This window comes from Diorhabda sublineata, chromosome 5 (assembly GCF_026230105.1).
Source record: "Diorhabda sublineata isolate icDioSubl1.1 chromosome 5, icDioSubl1.1, whole genome shotgun sequence".
Lineage (NCBI taxonomy): Eukaryota > Metazoa > Arthropoda > Insecta > Coleoptera > Chrysomelidae > Diorhabda > Diorhabda sublineata.
The window spans coordinates 36848198-36867993 of NC_079478.1; the positions used below are offsets into that span (position 1 = coordinate 36848198).

The following is a 19796-nucleotide window of genomic DNA, read 5'->3' on the forward strand; positions in this document are numbered from 1 at the left end:
TTTGAATCTCTTTTGTGTAGAGGAAACTTTGCTATATCGGGGCCGAACGTCTGATCTACCTATTTTTAAGAAAGTTTTTCCCATTTCTCCATAAGATTTACGTTTTTTCGAAGTATTTTCTGCATAAAAGTCTTTTTATAATGTTTGAATCTCTTTTGTGTAGAGGAAACTTTGCTATATCGGGGCCGAACGTCTGATCTACCTATTTTTAAGAAAGTTTTTCCCATTTCTCCATAAGATTTACGTTTTTTCGAAGTATTTTCTGCATAAAAGTCTTTTTATAATGTTTGAATCTCTTTTGTGTAGAGGAAACTTTGCTATATCGGGGCCGAACGTCTGATCTACCTATTTTTAAGAAAGTTTTTCCCATTTCTCCATAAGATTTACGTTTTTTCGAAGTATTTTCTGCATAAAAGTCTTTTTATAATGTTTGAATCTCTTTTGTGTAGAGGAAACTTTGCTATATCGGGGCCGAACGTCTGATCTACCTATTTTTAAGAAAGTTTTTCCCATTTCTCCATAAGATTTACGTTTTTTCGAAGTATTTTCTGCATAAAAGTCTTTTTATAATGTTTGAATCTCTTTTGTGTAGAGGAAACTTTGCTATATCGGGGCCGAACGTCTGATCTACCTATTTTTAAGAAAGTTTTTCCCATTTCTCCATAAGATTTACGTTTTTTCGAAGTATTTTCTGCATAAAAGTCTTTTTATAATGTTTGAATCTCTTTTGTGTAGAGGAAACTTTGCTATATCGGGGCCGAACGTCTGATCTACCTATTTTTAAGAAAGTTTTTCCCATTTCTCCATAAGATTTACGTTTTTTCGAAGTATTTTCTGCATAAAAGTCTTTTTATAATGTTTGAATCTCTTTTGTGCAGAGGAAACTTTGCTATATCGGGGCCGAACGTCTGATCTACCTATTTTTAAGAAAGTTTTTCCCATTTCTCCATAAGATTTACGTTTTTTCGAAGTATTTTCTGCATAAAAGTCTTTTTATAATGTTTGAATCTCTTTTGTGCAGAGGAAACTTTGCTATATCGGGGCCGAACGTCTGATCTACCTATTTTTAAGAAAGTTTTTCCCATTTCTCCATAAGATTTACGTTTTTTCGAAGTATTTTCTGCATAAAAGTCTTTTTATGATGTTTGGATCTGTTTTGTGCAGAGGAAACTTTGCTATATCGGGGCCGAACGTCTGATCTACCTATTTTTAAGAAAGTTTTTCCCATTTCTCCATAAGATTTACGTTTTTTCGAAGTATTTTCTGCATAAAAGTCTTTTTATAATGTTTGAATCTCTTTTGTGCAGAGGAAACTTTGCTATATCGGGGCCGAACGTCTGATCTACCTATTTTTAAGAAAGTTTTTCCCATTTCTCCATAAGATTTACGTTTTTTCGAAGTATTTTCTGCATAAAAGTCTTTTTATAATGTTTGAATCTCTTTTGTGCAGAGGAAACTTTGCTATATCGGGGCCGAACGTCTGATCTACCTATTTTTAAGAAAGTTTTTCCCATTTCTCCATAAGATTTACGTTTTTTCGAAGTATTTTCTGCATAAAAGTCTTTTTATGATGTTTGGATCTGTTTTGTGCAGAGGAAACTTTGCTATATCGGGGCCGAACGTCTGATCTACCTATTTTTAAGAAAGTTTTTCCCATTTCTCCCCAAGTTTTACGTTTTTCCATGGTATTTGCTCCAGAAATTTAATCAACTATCCAAAAATAATCAAACGAGAAAATCAAATTTGAAGGAAACGATTTCGAACAATTTCTATTGAGAATTTAATCATTCGATAACGGAAGGGCTTATCATCTAATGAAGGCTAATTAAAATGTTACAGTACGATAAAGAAATTATTGTAAACAAAACGTTTTTTTTTGGTTTTTGGGGCGAGGGCAGTGGGCACGAAATACCATTCATCATCATCATCATCGTCATCATCATCATCATCACCGAACAAACCATAACTTACATAATCGATGTCTTCTGTCATTAGAATCTGTAATTTTTCATTTCTATCTTGTTTTTCACTTACTTTTATCCGTCTTATATTCTCCCCTCACCGCTCTGTTCTAATTTTTTTCTTTTTATTTCACTTTTCGTATCTTATTCCTTTTCCCTATCCCCATACTTTTGTTTCCCCTTTTTTCGTTCTTATTTCTTTTTTCTACGATTTTCTTTAACGTCCAATCAATTTTTTTTCTGTATCTTTCTGCTCGTTTTCATCCCTCCTTTTTCGTTCCATATTTCACTTTTTTTGTTTCCCTCATTCTTCCCTTTCATTTTCTATTATTTTTCCTCGTCCTGCTTGTTATTCTCTTCCCTATTCCCGTCCTTTTGTTTCCCATTTCTTTTCCTTTTCCATTTCATTCCTTTTCTCTCACTTTTCGTTTATTTTTCTTTTTTCTATTATACCTTTCACGAATCTTTCTCATTCCGTATTTTATTCTTTCCCCTATTTCCATCCTTTTGTCTCCCTTTTCGTTTCCTTTTCCATTTTAATCCTTTTTCTCACTTTTTTTCGTATCCCTCTTCCGTTTATGTTCATTTTTTCTATTATTCTCTTCCACCTTCGCCGATTTTCTGTTCTGTTTCTTTTCATTTCGTTTTCCCATATTTTTTCGTTCCTCTTTCGTTTCCATCTTCCCTGTTATTCTATTTTCGTTCCATGTTTCACTTCTTCGTCTTTCTCATTCTTCCCTTTCATTTCCTACTATTTTTCCTCACAGATTTTCCTCGTTCTGCTTGTTATTCTCTTCCCTATTCCCGTCCTTTTGTTTCCCATTTCTTTTCCTTTTCCATTCCATTCCTTTTCTCTCACTTTTCGTTTATTTTTCTTTTTTCTACCATTCCTTTTACGAATTTTTCTCATTCTGTATTTTATTCTTTTCCCTATCTCCATCCTTCCGTTTCTTCTTTCTTTTAATTCTCCATTTTGATCTTTTTTCTCACTTTTTTTCGTATCCCTCTTCCGTTTATGTTCATTTTTTCTACTATTCATTTCCACCTTCGCCGATTTTTTGTTCTGTTTCTTTCTTTCTCATTCTTCCCTTTCATTTTCTACTATTTTTCATTGTCCTGCTTGTTATTCTCTTCCCTATTCCCATTCTTTTGTTTCCCTTTTCGTTTTCTTTTCCGTTTTATTCCTTTTCTCTCACTTTTCGTATCCTTCTTTCGTTTATGTTCATTTTTTCCTTTTTATTCTGTTTTATTGGACATTGTTGTTTCCCTTTCGACTTTACCTCTCCTTTTTCGTAATTTCTCTTTTTCTCCACTTTCTCTTCATTCTATCGTTTCCCCTATTTCTGTATCTCCTTCATTATTCTCCTTCCGTTCCTCTTTTTTCTTTATTTCCGTTTCCCTTCTCCTTGTTTTTCCTCCATTTTAATTTCGTTCTTTCTGTTAGTTTTTTCAATTCTTTCTTCTGTATACTGTTCGTACTTTAATCCTCTTCTATTTCACGTTTTTCCTCTCTGTATCCTTTTTTTCTTTTTTTTTTTTTTTTAAATATTTTCCCTGCTTTTTCCATTATCTTCGTCGTTTAGTTGCCATTTTCTTCCGATTTATTTTCGATTGTTTTTCTTTTTATTTTCTTATTTTCCATCCCCTTTCCCTTTTAGTCCCCTTTTAAAGGTTAAATTTTGAATTAAACTCCATTTTATCCAAATAAATTTATTAATAAACCAAAAAATAAATACACACATTCGAAACGGAATCAGTTGTCTTCTTCTGCTACGCGTTTCTCGTAGGCCTTTTTGGCTACTTTTTTTAGTTCTTCCGCCATTCCGGGACTCGTTTCCATCACCATTTTATGGAAATAACCGTCTTCGAATTGCAGGAGGTTATGGGGATGATCGAATTCCACCATGTTACCGAAACTCATCACCAGAACTTTATCGGAATCCATGATGGTGTTCAATCTGTGCGCTATGGTCAGTACCGTGCAGTCTTTGAACGCTTTGCGTATCGTCGCTTGGATCAAAGAATCGGTTCTACAACCGAAAAAATTAATCAATTTCATCCTGCAATAGATAAAATTGTCTTACCTTTGATCTACGTTGGCTGTAGCTTCGTCCAGTATCAAGATTTTGTTGTCTTTCAAAATAGCTCTCGCCAAACAGATCAATTGCCTTTGGCCAAGACTGAAATTGGCGCCGCCTTCCGCCACCATGAAATCCAAAGAATCCACGCTTTCTTTCAACTCGACCTGGACAACGGAACAGAGTTTAGAAGGACTAATCGGTGTTGCCGCGACCCCAACTTACCAATTCCAGCGCGTCCCAGATCTTGTCGTCGTCGAATTCGCCGAAAGGATCCAAATTGTATCGTAGAGTTTCGGAAAACAAAACCGGTTCTTGGGGAATTATGGAAATCTTCTTCCGCAAATCCGTCAGACCTAAATTTTGTATTTCGACTCTATCTATCAGGATAGAACCTTCCAATGGAGCCAATCGGAATAGAGCGGAAATTAGAGAAGATTTCCCCGCACCGGTCCGTCCCACTATACCGACCTAAAATCACCAAACCGATTTCCAACCCTGTACTCCTCTATTATTAACAATAACAACCCCGTAGTTCGTAAATATGAACCAAGTTGAACTGACGCGAGGACGAGGTTAATATAAAAACTGATCTCACCTTTTCCCCGGGCCTTATGACAAAATTCAAATCTTTCAATACCGGCGGATCATCGGCGATGTACCTCAAACACAACCCTTTGAATTCTATATTTCCCCTTCTCGGCCAAGTGCCCTTCGGTCTTTTATCTGAAATAAACACAGAAAAAAAATCGATTTTCCATCGAATTTCCCCCCTCGATCCCCCAGGAACGATCGAATACCTCTCGGCGTCTCGAACGGCCCTTCGTTATCGATTTTCGTATACTGCAAAACCCTATCGACGCTGGTCAAGTTATTTATAACTTCGGCGAGTTGTTTGGTACCGAATTGTAGAACGCCCGTCAGTACCATGCATTGAGAAATGGCCAGACCGGCTATACTGCCATCTACGGTGCCAACTGAAACATTTCATTTTAAATAAAATCGAACCGGTTTGATTGAAACGACGTCCTACCGGTGTCCCATATGACGAAACTGAAGGTAACCACCGCGAGCAGTACCATGACGATCAGATCTAACCAAAAACCGAATGCGTTCATGGAAGCTATGGTGTAGTACCACGCAGACGTGTGAACATCCTACGACAAATAATATCATCGGATCTATGTTCGCCAACTCGTCTATTGACGTAGATCGTGAAGCCGGTCATGTTCTATCGGAACAATCGCTTATTTATACTAAATTTTCTCGATAATTCGGATTCTAGAATGTAAAAACTGCCTCGGCTCTTATCTGAATGAGTTGTAAAAAGCGATATGAAGAAATTGTCGATGTATATATATGAAAAAAGGGATTCGCCCGCTGTTTCTTCCATCTTTATATTCTATTAACGTAATAGAACAGGACCGGCTTCACGATTTACGTGAATAATTGTTAAAATACTCACTTGGTGACAGTCGAATTCGTTTATGAGAACGTTTTCCGCATTCGAGGCTCTAATAGTAACAATTCCATTAAGAGTCGAATTTATATGAGAAAATACGGGGGATTTAGCTGAAATTATAATAAATATATGAAAAAATAAAAAAAATCAGTTCGAATACAGGCACAAAGCTGCAAAGCTGAGTTCCAAGAAAAATACAAATCGCTCCGAAATATCTTGTTGACTGTGAAGTACTTCCTAGAAAAATACAAATCGCTCCGAAATATCTTGTTGACTGTGAAGTATTTCCAAGAAAAATACAAATCGCTCCGAAATATCTTGTTGACTGTGAAGTATTTCCAAGAAAAATACAAATCGCTCGGAAATATCTCGTTGACTGTGAAGTACTTCCTAGAAAAATACAAATCGCTCCGAAATATCTCGTTGACTGTGAAGTACTTCCTAGAAAAATACAAATCGCTCCGAAATATCTTGTTGACTGTGAAGTATTTCCTAGAAAAATACAAATCGCTCCGAAATATCTTGTTGACTGTGAAGTACTTCCTAGAAAAATACAAATCGCTCCGAAATATCTTGTTGACTGTGAAGTATTTCCTAGAAAAATACAAATCGCTCCGAAATATCTTGTTGACTGTGAAGTACTTCCTAGAAAAATACAAATCGCTCCGAAATATCTTGTTGACTGTGAAGTACTTCCTAGAAAAATACAAATCGCTCCGAAATATCTTGTTGACTGTGAAGTATTTCCAAGAAAAATACAAATCGCTCCGAAATATCTTGTTGACTGTGAAGTATTTCCAAGAAAAATACAAATCGCTCGGAAATATCTCGTTGACTGTGAAGTACTTCCTAGAAAAATACAAATCGCTCCGAAATATCTTGTTGACTGTGAAGTATTTCCTAGAAAAATACAAATCGCTCCGAAATATCTCGTTGACTGTGAAGTACTTCCTAGAAAAATACAAATCGCTCCGAAATATCTTGTTGACTGTGAAGTACTTCCTAGAAAAATACAAATCGCTCCGAAATATCTTGTTGACTGTGAAGTACTTCCAAGAAAAATACAAATCGCTCCGAAATATCTTGTTGACTGTGAAGTACTTCCTAGAAAAATACAAATCGCTCCGAAATATCTTGTTGACTGTGAAGTACTTCCAAGAAAAATACAAATCGCTCCGAAATATCTTGTTGACTGTGAAGTATTTCCTAGAAAAATACAAATCGCTCCGAAATATCTCGTTGACTGTGAAGTATTTCCTAGAAAAATACAAATCGCTCCGAAATATCTCGTTGACTGTGAAGTACTTCCTAGAAAAATACAAATCGCTCCGAAATATCTTGTTGACTGTGAAGTATTTCCTAGAAAAATACAAATCGCTCCGAAATATCTCGTTGACTGTGAAGTACTTCCAAGAAAAATACAAATCGCTCCGAAATATCTTGTTGACTGTGAAGTATTTCCTAGAAAAATACAAATCGCTCCGAAATATCTCGTTGACTGTGAAGTACTTCCTAGAAAAATACAAATCGCTCCGAAATATCTCGTTGACTGTGAAGTACTTCCAAGAAAAATACAAATCGCTCCGAAATATCTCGTTGACTGTGAAGTACTTCCGAGAAAAATACAAATCGCTCCGAAATATCTTGTTGACTGTGAAGTACTTCCAAGAAAAATACAAATCGCTCCGAAATATCTCGTTGACTGTGAAGTACTTCCAAGAAAAATACAAATCGCTCCGAAATATCTCGTTGACTGTGAAGTACTTCCAAGAAAAATACAAATCGCTCCGAAATATCTCGTTGACTGTGAAGTACTTCCAAGAAAAATACAAATCGCTCCGAAATATCTCGTTGACTGTGAAGTACTTCCTAGAAAAATACAAATCGCTCCGAAATATCTCGTTGACTGTGAAGTACTTCCAAGAAAAATACAAATCGCTCCGAAATATCTCGTTGACTGTGAAGTACTTCCTAGAAAAATACAAATCGCTCCGAAATATCTCGTTGACTGTGAAGTACTTCCTAGAAAAATACAAATCGCTCCGAAATATCTCGTTGACTGTGAAGTACTTCCGAGAAAAATACAAATCGCTCCGAAATATCTTGTTGACTGTGAAGTATTTCCTAGAAAAATACAAATCGCTCCGAAATATCTTGTTGACTGTGAAGTACTTCCTAGAAAAATACAAATCGCTCCGAAATATCTCGTTGACTGTGAAGTACTTCCTAGAAAAATACAAATCGCTCCGAAATATCTCGTTGACTGTGAAGTACTTCCTAGAAAAATACAAATCGCTCCGAAATATCTCGTTGACTGTGAAGTACTTCCGAGAAAAATACAAATCGCTCCGAAATATCTCGTTGACTGTGAAGTACTTCCTAGAAAAATACAAATCGCTCCGAAATATCTCGTTGACTGTGAAGTACTTCCGAGAAAAATACAAATCGCTCCGAAATATCTCGTTGACTGTGAAGTACTTCCTAGAAAAATACAAATCGCTCCGAAATATCTCGTTGACTGTGAAGTACTTCCGAGAAAAATACAAATCGCTCCGAAATATCTTGTTGACTGTGAAGTATTTCCTAGAAAAATACAAATCGCTCCGAAATATCTCGTTGACTGTGAAGTACTTCCGAGAAAAATACAAATCGCTCCGAAATATCTTGTTGACTGTGAAGTACTTCCAAGAAAAATACAAATCGCTCCGAAATATCTCGTTGACTGTGAAGTACTTCCAAGAAAAATACAAATCGCTCCGAAATATCTCGTTGACTGTGAAGTACTTCCAAGAAAAATACAAATCGCTCCGAAATATCTCGTTGACTGTGAAGTACTTCCAAGAAAAATACAAATCGCTCCGAAATATCTCGTTGACTGTGAAGTACTTCCAAGAAAAATACAAATCGCTCCGAAATATCTCGTTGACTGTGAAGTACTTCCTAGAAAAATACAAATCGCTCCGAAATATCTCGTTGACTGTGAAGTACTTCCAAGAAAAATACAAATCGCTCCGAAATATCTCGTTGACTGTGAAGTACTTCCTAGAAAAATACAAATCGCTCCGAAATATCTCGTTGACTGTGAAGTACTTCCTAGAAAAATACAAATCGCTCCGAAATATCTCGTTGACTGTGAAGTACTTCCGAGAAAAATACAAATCGCTCCGAAATATCTTGTTGACTGTGAAGTATTTCCTAGAAAAATACAAATCGCTCCGAAATATCTTGTTGACTGTGAAGTACTTCCTAGAAAAATACAAATCGCTCCGAAATATCTCGTTGACTGTGAAGTACTTCCTAGAAAAATACAAATCGCTCCGAAATATCTCGTTGACTGTGAAGTACTTCCTAGAAAAATACAAATCGCTCCGAAATATCTCGTTGACTGTGAAGTACTTCCGAGAAAAATACAAATCGCTCCGAAATATCTCGTTGACTGTGAAGTACTTCCTAGAAAAATACAAATCGCTCCGAAATATCTCGTTGACTGTGAAGTACTTCCGAGAAAAATACAAATCGCTCCGAAATATCTCGTTGACTGTGAAGTACTTCCTAGAAAAATACAAATCGCTCCGAAATATCTCGTTGACTGTGAAGTACTTCCGAGAAAAATACAAATCGCTCCGAAATATCTTGTTGACTGTGAAGTATTTCCTAGAAAAATACAAATCGCTCCGAAATATCTCGTTGACTGTGAAGTACTTCCGAGAAAAATACAAATCGCTCCGAAATATCTTGTTGACTGTGAAGTACTTCCAAGAAAAATACAAATCGCTCCGAAATATCTCGTTGACTGTGAAGTACTTCCTAGAAAAATACAAATCGCTCCGAAATATCTTGTTGACTGTGAAGTACTTCCAAGAAAAATACAAATCGCTCCGAAATATCTTGTTGACTGTGAAGTACTTCCTAGAAAAATACAAATCGCTCCGAAATATCTTGTTGACTGTGAAGTACTTCCTAGAAAAATACAAATCGCTCCGAAATATCTTGTTGACTGTGAAGTACTTCCTAGAAAAATACAAATCGCTCCGAAATATCTTGTTGACTGTGAAGTACTTCCTAGAAAAATACAAATCGCTCCGAAATATCTTGTTGACTGTGAAGTACTTCCTAGAAAAATACAAATCGCTCCGAAATATCTCGTTGACTGTGAAGTACTTCCTAGAAAAATACAAATCGCTCCGAAATATCTCGTTGACTGTGAAGTACTTCCTAGAAAAATACAAATCGCTCCGAAATATCTTGTTGACTGTGAAGTACTTCCTAGAAAAATACAAATCGCTCCGAAATATCTCGTTGACTGTGAAGTATTTCCAAGAAAAATACAAATCGCTCCGAAATATCTCGTTGACTGTGAAGTACTTCCAAGAAAAATACAAATCGCTCCGAAATATCTCGTTGACTGTGAAGTACTTCCAAGAAAAATACAAATCGCTCCGAAATATCTCGTTGACTGTGAAGTACTTCCAAGAAAAATACAAATCGCTCCGAAATATCTTGTTGACTGTGAAGTACTTCCTAGAAAAATACAAATCGCTCCGAAATATCTTGTTGACTGTGAAGTACTTCCTAGAAAAATACAAATCGCTCCGAAATATCTTGTTGACTGTGAAGTACTTCCTAGAAAAATACAAATCGCTCCGAAATATCTTGTTGACTGTGAAGTACTTCCTAGAAAAATACAAATCGCTCCGAAATATCTTGTTGACTGTGAAGTACTTCCTAGAAAAATACAAATCGCTCCGAAATATCTTGTTGACTGTGAAGTACTTCCTAGAAAAATACAAATCGCTCCGAAATATCTCGTTGACTGTGAAGTACTTCCTAGAAAAATACAAATCGCTCCGAAATATCTCGTTGACTGTGAAGTACTTCCTAGAAAAATACAAATCGCTCCGAAATATCTCGTTGACTGTGAAGTACTTCCTAGAAAAATACAAATCGCTCCGAAATATCTTGTTGACTGTGAAGTACTTCCTAGAAAAATACAAATCGCTCCGAAATATCTTGTTGACTGTGAAGTACTTCCAAGAAAAATACAAATCGCTCCGAAATATCTCGTTGACTGTGAAGTACTTCCAAGAAAAATACAAATCGCTCCGAAATATCTTGTTGACTGTGAAGTACTTCCTAGAAAAATACAAATCGCTCCGAAATATCTTGTTGACTGTGAAGTACTTCCAAGAAAAATACAAATCGCTCCGAAATATCTTGTTGACTGTGAAGTACTTCCTAGAAAAATACAAATCGCTCCGAAATATCTCGTTGACTGTGAAGTATTTCCAAGAAAAATACAAATCGCTCCGAAATATCTCGTTGACTGTGAAGTACTTCCAAGAAAAATACAAATCGCTCCGAAATATCTCGTTGACTGTGAAGTACTTCCAAGAAAAATACAAATCGCTCCGAAATATCTTGTTGACTGTGAAGTACTTCCTAGAAAAATACAAATCGCTCCGAAATATCTCGTTGACTGTGAAGTACTTCCTAGAAAAATACAAATCGCTCCGAAATATCTCGTTGACTGTGAAGTACTTCCAAGAAAAATACAAATCGCTCCGAAATATCTCGTTGACTGTGAAGTATTTCCAAGAAAAATACAAATCGCTCCGAAATATCTCGTTGACTGTGAAGTACTTCCTAGAAAAATACAAATCGCTCCGAAATATCTTGTTGACTGTGAAGTACTTCCAAGAAAAATACAAATCGCTCCGAAATATCTCGTTGACTGTGAAGTACTTCCAAGAAAAATACAAATCGCTCCGAAATATCTCGTTGACTGTGAAGTATTTCCAAGAAAAATACAAATCGCTCCGAAATATCTCGTTGACTGTGAAGTACTTCCAAGAAAAATACAAATCGCTCCGAAATATCTCGTTGACTGTGAAGTACTTCCAAGAAAAATACAAATCGCTCCGAAATATCTCGTTGACTGTGAAGTACTTCCAAGAAAAATACAAATCGCTCCGAAATATCTCGTTGACTGTGAAGTATTTCCAAGAAAAATACAAATCGCTCCGAAATATCTCGTTGACTGTGAAGTACTTCCTAGAAAAATACAAATCGCTCCGAAATATCTTGTTGACTGTGAAGTACTTCCAAGAAAAGTACAAATCGCTGTAGTTTTGATAAACTTTGGTTCACTTCTGGCCCAAATCATCTTGTTTCTTCCACAGGAACCCAAACAGATACATCATCAGTTGTTTATTCCGAAATATCTTCCCGATAAGCTTCCAGCCAAATTGTATCGTCCTAGATTCACAAAGTGATAGTTGTGTTTGACCGTGAGGCGTTCGAAGTGTTCCCAGGATAGGTTAAATTCACTAACCAACAAAAACCCATGGAATTATTAGTGACTTATCGGTTTTCGGGAAAGGAAAGTAGGAAACGGAAGTATTCCAATCAGAACTTAGATACTTACCGATACCTTCTATGTGTTTTAGAGTTCTAGCAGTCACCAAATACCAATCTCTGAATTTTAAATAAACTATACCCAAAATAACGAGGATTATCACCATAAAAGGACTCGAAATAACGATATTAACCAGAACGCCGGCGAGTATCAAAAAAATCTGTAAGAAATATCGATAATATCCTCGATTTATAAATATGGCGTTCTCTACCTTACCGACAGAGCGTCTAATAGAACCCTCGGTAGAACCTCGTCAATGGCGCCGATATCTTTCGAAAATCTGTTCAAAATCCTCCCGCTCGGGTTGGTGTCGAAAAACCTCATCGGAGCTTTGAGTAACTTATGGAACATCATGGAATGAAGATTTTTCGACGATAACATACAAGCTTTCGCGAATAAAAACGTTCTGCTTATAACAAACAAAACGGCCAATATCAACAGAGCCCCGTAGATGTACATGGCGTACGTCGTTTTGATCAATCTCTCCACGGTACCGTCGTCCAATAAGACGAAATCGTACAAATCGTCGACGTCGATTGAGGGAAAGAAAAAACCGGTACTACCATTAGAACCGGTACTGTTTGAAGAACCAACGGTGCCGTTTCCGTACCGAATAGGGGCGGTACCCCTCCGGAGGGTTGTGCTATTTGTAACGCCGCGTACTTCGGGGCGGGGAGGCGGTGTGACGTAAATTAACCCGTCCGAATGTCGTAGTTGTTCTTGGGATGTCCTGGAATGTCGTAAAAAAGTACTTTCGGGATAACTGCTTCCGCGAGAACTAACTCACCATCTTGTTAACCATTGATCGATCGCTACAAGTACCGCTTGGGATCCTACTAGGAGAAATATCACGAAGGAAACTAATGCGATGTTTCTGGTCGAGGACATGTAGCTCCGAAGAGGTTTACTGTTCGGATCCTCGCCTGATTCTTCTTCTGCGATTTGGTCGTCTTCTTGTAAAGTGTCGCTCTGCAAGAAATTTATATAACGAACATTTTGCCGAGGGCAAAAAATCCAAAAACCGAAAAAATCGATTAATTGTCTTCGATAATGTATATGAAGATTTTTTTTCGAAGAATATCGTTAAAAATCGATACAAAAACGAATAATTTGGGAAAAAAACGTAACCTAACCTAAAAAAAACAAATTTTCCATTTTTCATGTTAAAATATGATTATACCTCAGTTCCAAATAAAGTTTTTGCTTAAATTTTTTCTTTTTGTATGTATCGTGGTTTATATATGCAAAAATATTCGGTTTTCAAACTAATTTTCACCTCAATATATCAAAAATATTATAATTCAATTTTTCATAATCGACGCCACTGCTAAACATTTACCGAATTGATGTAATCGAATTAAGAAGAAAACTGATGGAAAATTTTACTAAAATCTACTCAGAATAATAAAAAACAAATGAAATTATGTTAGTAAACTAAAAGATTGATGTTTATATCGAGAAAAACAGAAAAAGATATTTCAAAATTTATTATTAATTTAGAAAACGATACGCACGCCACTGATCGTTTGAAGTTTCGATACAAGTCATATGTGCAAGCTTACGTCATCTTCGTCTGCGGAAGCAAATTATATCAATTTACTTTAAATAATTTCGGAAACTGTACAGTGCAAAAAAAAAATTTTATTATTTATCGATAATAATAATATAACTAAATACGTTTTGTATTTTACATTAATTTCAAAAATATTTATTTAATTATATGTATCTGTATATACTAATAAACACAGGTCAATTATTTCTAGTAATAAAAGAAGAAGAATTGTGAAGTTAGTTTATAAAATGGAGGTACTGTTATTTCGTGTTTATGTTTGTTTTAAATTAAAAATAATTATTGTTTGATGAAACAAATTATAATATACGAGTGTTTGAATATTAAGGATAGTTTTTTTTTTAATAAGAATGTATGGTAAGTACGTATAAGTTATATCTATATCTCCTTGTAATGATTTAAGTATTTATAATATACATACATAAAATATTGATCAAAAACTTGATGAATATATATATACAGTGTTAATTCAAATTTAATACTTACGCTAGCAGATGAAATATTCTTAAAACATATTCCCAAGAAAAAACTTTCCATTTGCTATTAACATCAACTTTAAAAATTACATTTTTATAACCAGATTAAAACTTTGAAGGTATACGTAAAATGTGTTGCCTATTGTATAACCTTACCATAGAACTCGATTATTTTTCTATCGTCTTACGAGTAAATTTCGTAACAGTAAAACCATCGATTTTATCTATAATATTTGTGATTCGATAAGAGTAGGCAGAATAGCGCCAATAAAAAAAGAAGAAAATGAAGATTGTTTTGTAGGTATCTTAAACGATTGAATAAATACTTATAATTTAAGTTTGTGTGTGTTTTGAATAGAAAAAAATAAAAAATTACAACATACAAGTAAGGATAATGAATGAATTCAATTTTATAGTGAGGTTAAGATTTAAATTCGTTTTTTATTATATTAAATACTCGATTTAATAGTTGTTTATATCTAATATTTCACGCAAATTATATCAATTTACTTTAAATAATTTCGGAAACTGTACAGTGCAAGAAAAAATTTGATTATTTATCGATAATAATAATATAACTAAATACGATTTGTATTTTACATTAATTTCATAAATATTTATTTAATTATATGTATCTGTATATACTAATAAACACAGGTCAATTATTTCTAGTAATAAAAGAAGAAGAATTGTGAAGTTAGTTTATAAAATGGAGGTACTGTTATTTCGTGTTTGTGTTTGTTTTAAATTAAAAATAATTATTGTTGATAAAACAAATTATAAAATACGAGTGTTTGATTATTAAGGATAGTTTTTTTTTAATCAGAATGTATGGTAAGTACGTATAGGTTATATCTATACCTCCTTGTAATGATTTAACTATTTATAATGTACATACATAAAATATTGATCAAAAACTTGATGAATATATATATACAGTGTTAATTCAAATTTAATACTTACGCTAGCAGATGAAATTGTTGACATTTTTCTACCAGATACGGACGAAAACTTCCTTCCACCGTCTGAAGTGAGTGAAAATTTCCTTGATCCTTCCGTGGATGACGAAAATCGTCTAGTTGTTTCAAAATTAGTAGTTTCCGGTGGAGGAACTTCTTCTTTCTTTTCATCAGTCTCGTCTGCTTTCACTAATAATTTCGTAAAATCCAAATTACAACTGGTGAGCTCTTGGAACGTTCCTTGAGCTTCGATTAAACCCTTAACGAAAAAAAATATATCGTTCCATACCAGGAAAATAAAATCTTCACTTACTTCGTTCATAACTATAATCAAATCGGCTTTCTTTAAATATTGTAGTTGATGTGTAACTAGAATTCTGGTTTTTCCTTGTAAATGCTGGAAAATACACTGTTCGAATAGGTGTTTTCCTACGTGGGTATCAACAGCTGATAAAGGATCATCTAATAAGTAGATATCAGCTTTTCTATATATAGCTCTAGCTAGATTAATTCTAGCTCTTTGGCCTCCGCTTAAAGACACTCCTTTTTCACCTGAAAATATTTTTTCGTGTAAAATTCGTTTTATATGAGAGTTACTACTGTGGTTGGTCTCCCTTTTAACAGATTTGACCGTTATCTAATTGAAAGGTGTCGGAAAGGTACTTCGAAGTGTTTTTTGTTAGATTTGGTTCGTTTTGAGATACCCTTACAGGGTGTGTTTTGGTTTTGGGTGCATGATTAATTTTATAAAGCACTGCGAACAAATTTTGAGTTTTTGAGCGTTTGTTAAATTATGTGGTATCAAAAGTGGAAGCGATTTGATTGATTCACATCTCAAAACATAAGTAGCAACCCTCGTAACTTGATTTAAGCCGTTCTTACCCACAATAGTTTTATCACCGTGTGGAAATTGTTCAAAATCTCTTTCCAAAGCACAAACTTTGACGACTTTAGCATACCATTTTTTATCGTAAAGATTACCGAATAAAATATTGTTTCGAACTGTCGACTGAAACAACCACGGTTCTTGGGAACTGTAAGAAACGTTACCTCCAACTTGAACAGTACCACGCGTGGCGGGTAATTCCCCCAAAATTAACTAAAAACTCTATTAATAATCGAATTTTTATTATTAAATGTATATTTACCTGTAGTAAGGAACTTTTTCCCGCCCCTACCGGCCCAACTATCGCGCATAAAGTACCAGCTGGTATTTTGAGATTAATATCGTCTAAAGTATGCCCCAAGTCCGTCCACGAAGCAACCACGTCCACAATAGTCACACCAGTCTTCTTTATATCTTTTATTATATCTTCTTCTTTCTCTTCCATAACCAAAAACGATTCTAATCTTTTAATAGATATCAAAGTTTCCACGAATGTACTTAAAGCCAAAGGAAAAAACACGGCCATTGCTAGTTGTAGTAAACTGAACGCTTGCGCCAAAGAAAACACTATATCGGCAGAAATTACGTTTCCTAAAATGAAAACAACATGAAATGGCGTCTTGTAGATTTCCAAGTTGCCAGATATCTATATTTAAATCGTTTGCTTCAACATATCAGCTGGTATCGAGACTTAGTAACGTTTCCTACTGAGTTTCTGAACTTCTACTTCGATCCACATGAACTGTAAGTTTGATTACCAGTGAAAAATACTAGCGTTGATTCTAAATAACCGCCGTTTTGTCCAGGGTCTGATTATTTACTATTAAATTCAGTTTTTTAAAAAAAAATAACTTACCGATGAGGATAAAAGTGATGATGGTGGTAAATAGGCATAATCTATCGGAAAATACCATACAACTCGAATAAACTCCTCTTAAATATGTAGCAGACGTTATATCCTTCATTTCGTAACACCTAGATAATTCGACCAATTTTTCAAAAGGTTTTTCCCAACCGTACATCTTGATGACTTGTATGCCGGCTATGATTTCGCTCATTAATTTCACTCTGCCATCGGTTCTTTTCGAAATACTTTCACGTAAACGTCCCACGAATTTTGTAAGAAAAGCTACAACAATATTTGAAACGAATCGATTATTAGTGGACAAGAATATATTGTCTTTTGATATTTATTTTGAGATATAATTAGAAATATCGTACATTGTAGGGGTACTGTTACTACCACCATGGTTACTATCCCGGTTACGGATGCAATTCCCACTTGGCTGTATACTACGAATAGTAGAACGACGACTTGAAAGGGCATCACCCAAATACCGTGTATCACAGGTAAAGATAAATCGAAACGGACCATATCGTTCGATAATAAATTGACTATTTGTCCGGAAGCTGTTTGACCTAAAGATTTCTGATTTAGACGAATTATCTGAAATGCAACAATGTTCGGTGTTACACACTCATATTTTGTTTCATTTTTACCGTTTTACCTTTCTGTAAAGCAAAGATGATAGAGCTACTCGTATTCTCATCCCAACCGCACCCATAGAAAACATAGTATGATGCAAAATGAGCAAAGATAAAAACGATGTCAATATTAAACCCAGACCATAATAATACATATCGCCTATATTCCTATCGCCATTATTCAAAAATAATTTGATCAGTTTCGCGAGAATTATTGGTCTTAAACATCTAAAAAAAATTAAATATAAAATACAAAGTTACAAAAATTATGTTTTGCAATGATTTGATAACGTTGTATGAAAATTAGCAGTTCTACCTTCATTGAAGTCAACGTGGCAACGTTGTCGAAAAATTATGACCGCTGTTATTTAACGTCTTGCTAGAATCATTACAGAAAGTAACAACAACGATCCTGGTATATACGACTAACGAATTTTGTTTTATTAAAATATATAACTATTTAAATTAATTAATAAATAATATACTAATTAAACTGAGTGTTTTTGTTTCCCCAAATTCCAATTGTACAAAGAAATCATACGTATATATGTCAAATTTTAATTTTATCCGGTATAAAAATCAAAATCATTAATTTCCTCTATAATTCGTAATATTCTTGAAACATATTCCCAAGAAAAAACTTTCCATTTGCTATTAACATCAACTTTAAAAATTACATTTTCATGACCTGATTAAAACTTTGAATGTATACGTAAAACGTGTTGCCTATACGGAATATAATCGTTCCTATTGTATAACCTTACCATAGAACTCGATTATTTTTCTATGATCTTACTAATATATTTCGTAACAGAAAAACCATCGATCTTATCTATAATATTTGTGATTCGATAAGAGTAGGCAGAATAGCACCAATAAAAAAAGAAGAAGATTGTTTTGTAGGCATACTTAAAACGATTGAATAAATACTTATAATTTAAGTTTGTGTGTGTTTTGAATAGAAAAAAATGAAAAAATTACAACATACAGGTAAGGATAATCAATGAATTCAATTTTATAGTGAGGTTACGTTTATAGAAGTTTAGATTTAAATTCGTTTTTTATTATATCAAATACTCGATTTAATAGTTGTTTATATCTAATATTTCACATTAAAATATATATTAAATACTTATAAAGTAGTAATATTTTTAAAATGTTAATATTTCATACGTTTTACTTATCAATTGATTACTTACAAAACAAAGACATTAGAGAAAAACCAAAGTAAACCATACACCATACTTTCACCATAAAACTGTTTGATTATTACTTTCATCAAACTGGGTTTCACTTTTTTGTGTTTGGCCCTTTTAACTTCTTCATCCCAATATCTTTCTATTTTATCTGTTAATAATTCAGACTGATCTTTTTCCAACACTCGATATAAACCCTCGATTTCCAAATTGTGTCTTACGCATCTTTTAATCATAGGAATCACCCATCTGAATAAATAAAAAATTAATTCCAGTTATTTTAATTCGTGGATAGTGAATTTAAAGTATTGGAAACGTTTTTTTTTATATCAAATATTACTAGATGCTCCAATCTCATATTACTACGAGAATTTTTTGGAAAAAGTATAAGAAAGGAAAGAAAAATCGCGAAAAAGGCGAGTTCAAAATTTATTTCCTTGAAGTACGATTTAATGCAATACTTGGTGGTATTGAGTGTTGTATAACTTGTGGGTTTGTATAATTATACAAGAAATGTGACATTTCGAATTAATTAATTACGAAATATCAGGAATAGAAATCAATTAAAAAAAGTATACAGGGTGTTCAGGAAATTATAATGAATGTACGTTAATTTAAAAATTGAAAATCATCGTGAATATTTTATAAAATACAAAAATGAATATAATTTTTCAATTTAGTTACTATACAGGTTGTCCTAATGAAATTACGAATCTGAATTATAGTATAGACGTTACACAATTTATTTATTAGTAATATAAAGTCGATTTTTCTTGGTACTTACCCGAAGAATATCCTTGAGAATACATTGGCATTTCTTTTAGGATTATCTAAGGTTAGAGTAAATCCTAAATCCATTATGGGTGATTTATTTCACTGAAGAACCATTTAAAAAAGATTTTAAGCTATTTCTTATTTATTATGTAATGAAAAAAATGAATTAACCGTTAAGGACAATGCTTTTCCATTCGATATAAGCGACTGGAAATTGTTTTAAAAAAGAACAGGAAAAAACTATTGTGAAATTGATATTTTTCTAATTCCGCTGATTAAAATCGTTTCAAGGTAATAAAAAAGAACATTTAGTTCAACTTAACTTGAAAATTATCCCGAACGCGATAAATTCACAGTGATTACAAAACGCGGGAATAATATACAGGGATGGATTTGAGAATATTTGCTGGGAATTTAAATAATAATAAATTTGTACAAAAATGTTTGTAAAGGAGTTGTACACGTGTTATGTATAAAATAAAATTCCAATTTCAATAATAGTACAGTCAAAATAGTCGAAAAAATAACGGTCAA

The 19796-nt window shown here is 33.9% G+C and overlaps 1 protein-coding gene and 1 long non-coding RNA gene across 2 annotated transcripts; one reads left to right on the forward strand and one right to left on the reverse strand.

Moving 5' to 3' along the window:
* Positions 1-3487: 3487 nt before the first annotated feature.
* LOC130444474 (ATP-binding cassette sub-family C member 4-like) lies at positions 3488-19772 on the reverse strand. The gene is made up of 19 exons (XM_056779600.1): positions 19273-19772; positions 18492-18737; positions 17316-17520; positions 17029-17254; positions 16664-16936; positions 16070-16398; positions 15804-16020; positions 15235-15473; positions 14926-15180; positions 12704-12885; positions 12133-12646; positions 11926-12076; positions 5505-5611; positions 5073-5196; positions 4840-5016; positions 4638-4765; positions 4265-4510; positions 4046-4206; positions 3488-3991 (listed from the first exon to the last, which is right to left on the reverse strand). The coding sequence occupies exons 1-19, from the start codon at positions 19344-19346 to the stop codon at positions 3715-3717; spliced, it is 4131 nt and encodes a 1376-aa protein (XP_056635578.1). The 5' UTR covers positions 19347-19772; the 3' UTR covers positions 3488-3714.
* LOC130444479 (uncharacterized) lies at positions 14662-17782 on the forward strand. The gene is made up of 2 exons (XR_008909958.1): positions 14662-14796; positions 17036-17782. It is a non-coding gene; the product is annotated as an uncharacterized LOC130444479 (long non-coding RNA).
* Positions 19773-19796: the final 24 nt, after the last annotated feature.

What these genes read in the sequence shown, in the direction of transcription:
- LOC130444474 (XM_056779600.1), bottom strand. Translation starts at nt 19,346, where the DNA reads ATGGATTTAGGATTTACTCTAACCTTAGATAATCCTAAAAGAAATGCC. An exon ending in CATCTTTGCTTTACAGAAAG is followed by an intron (nt 17,255 to 17,315) that starts GTAAAACGGTAA and finishes GTTGCATTTCAG; the next exon opens with ATAATTCGTCTAAATCAGAA. An exon ending in TGATTATAGTTATGAACGAA is followed by an intron (nt 15,181 to 15,234) that starts GTAAGTGAAGAT and finishes TTTTTCGTTAAG; the next exon opens with GGTTTAATCGAAGCTCAAGG.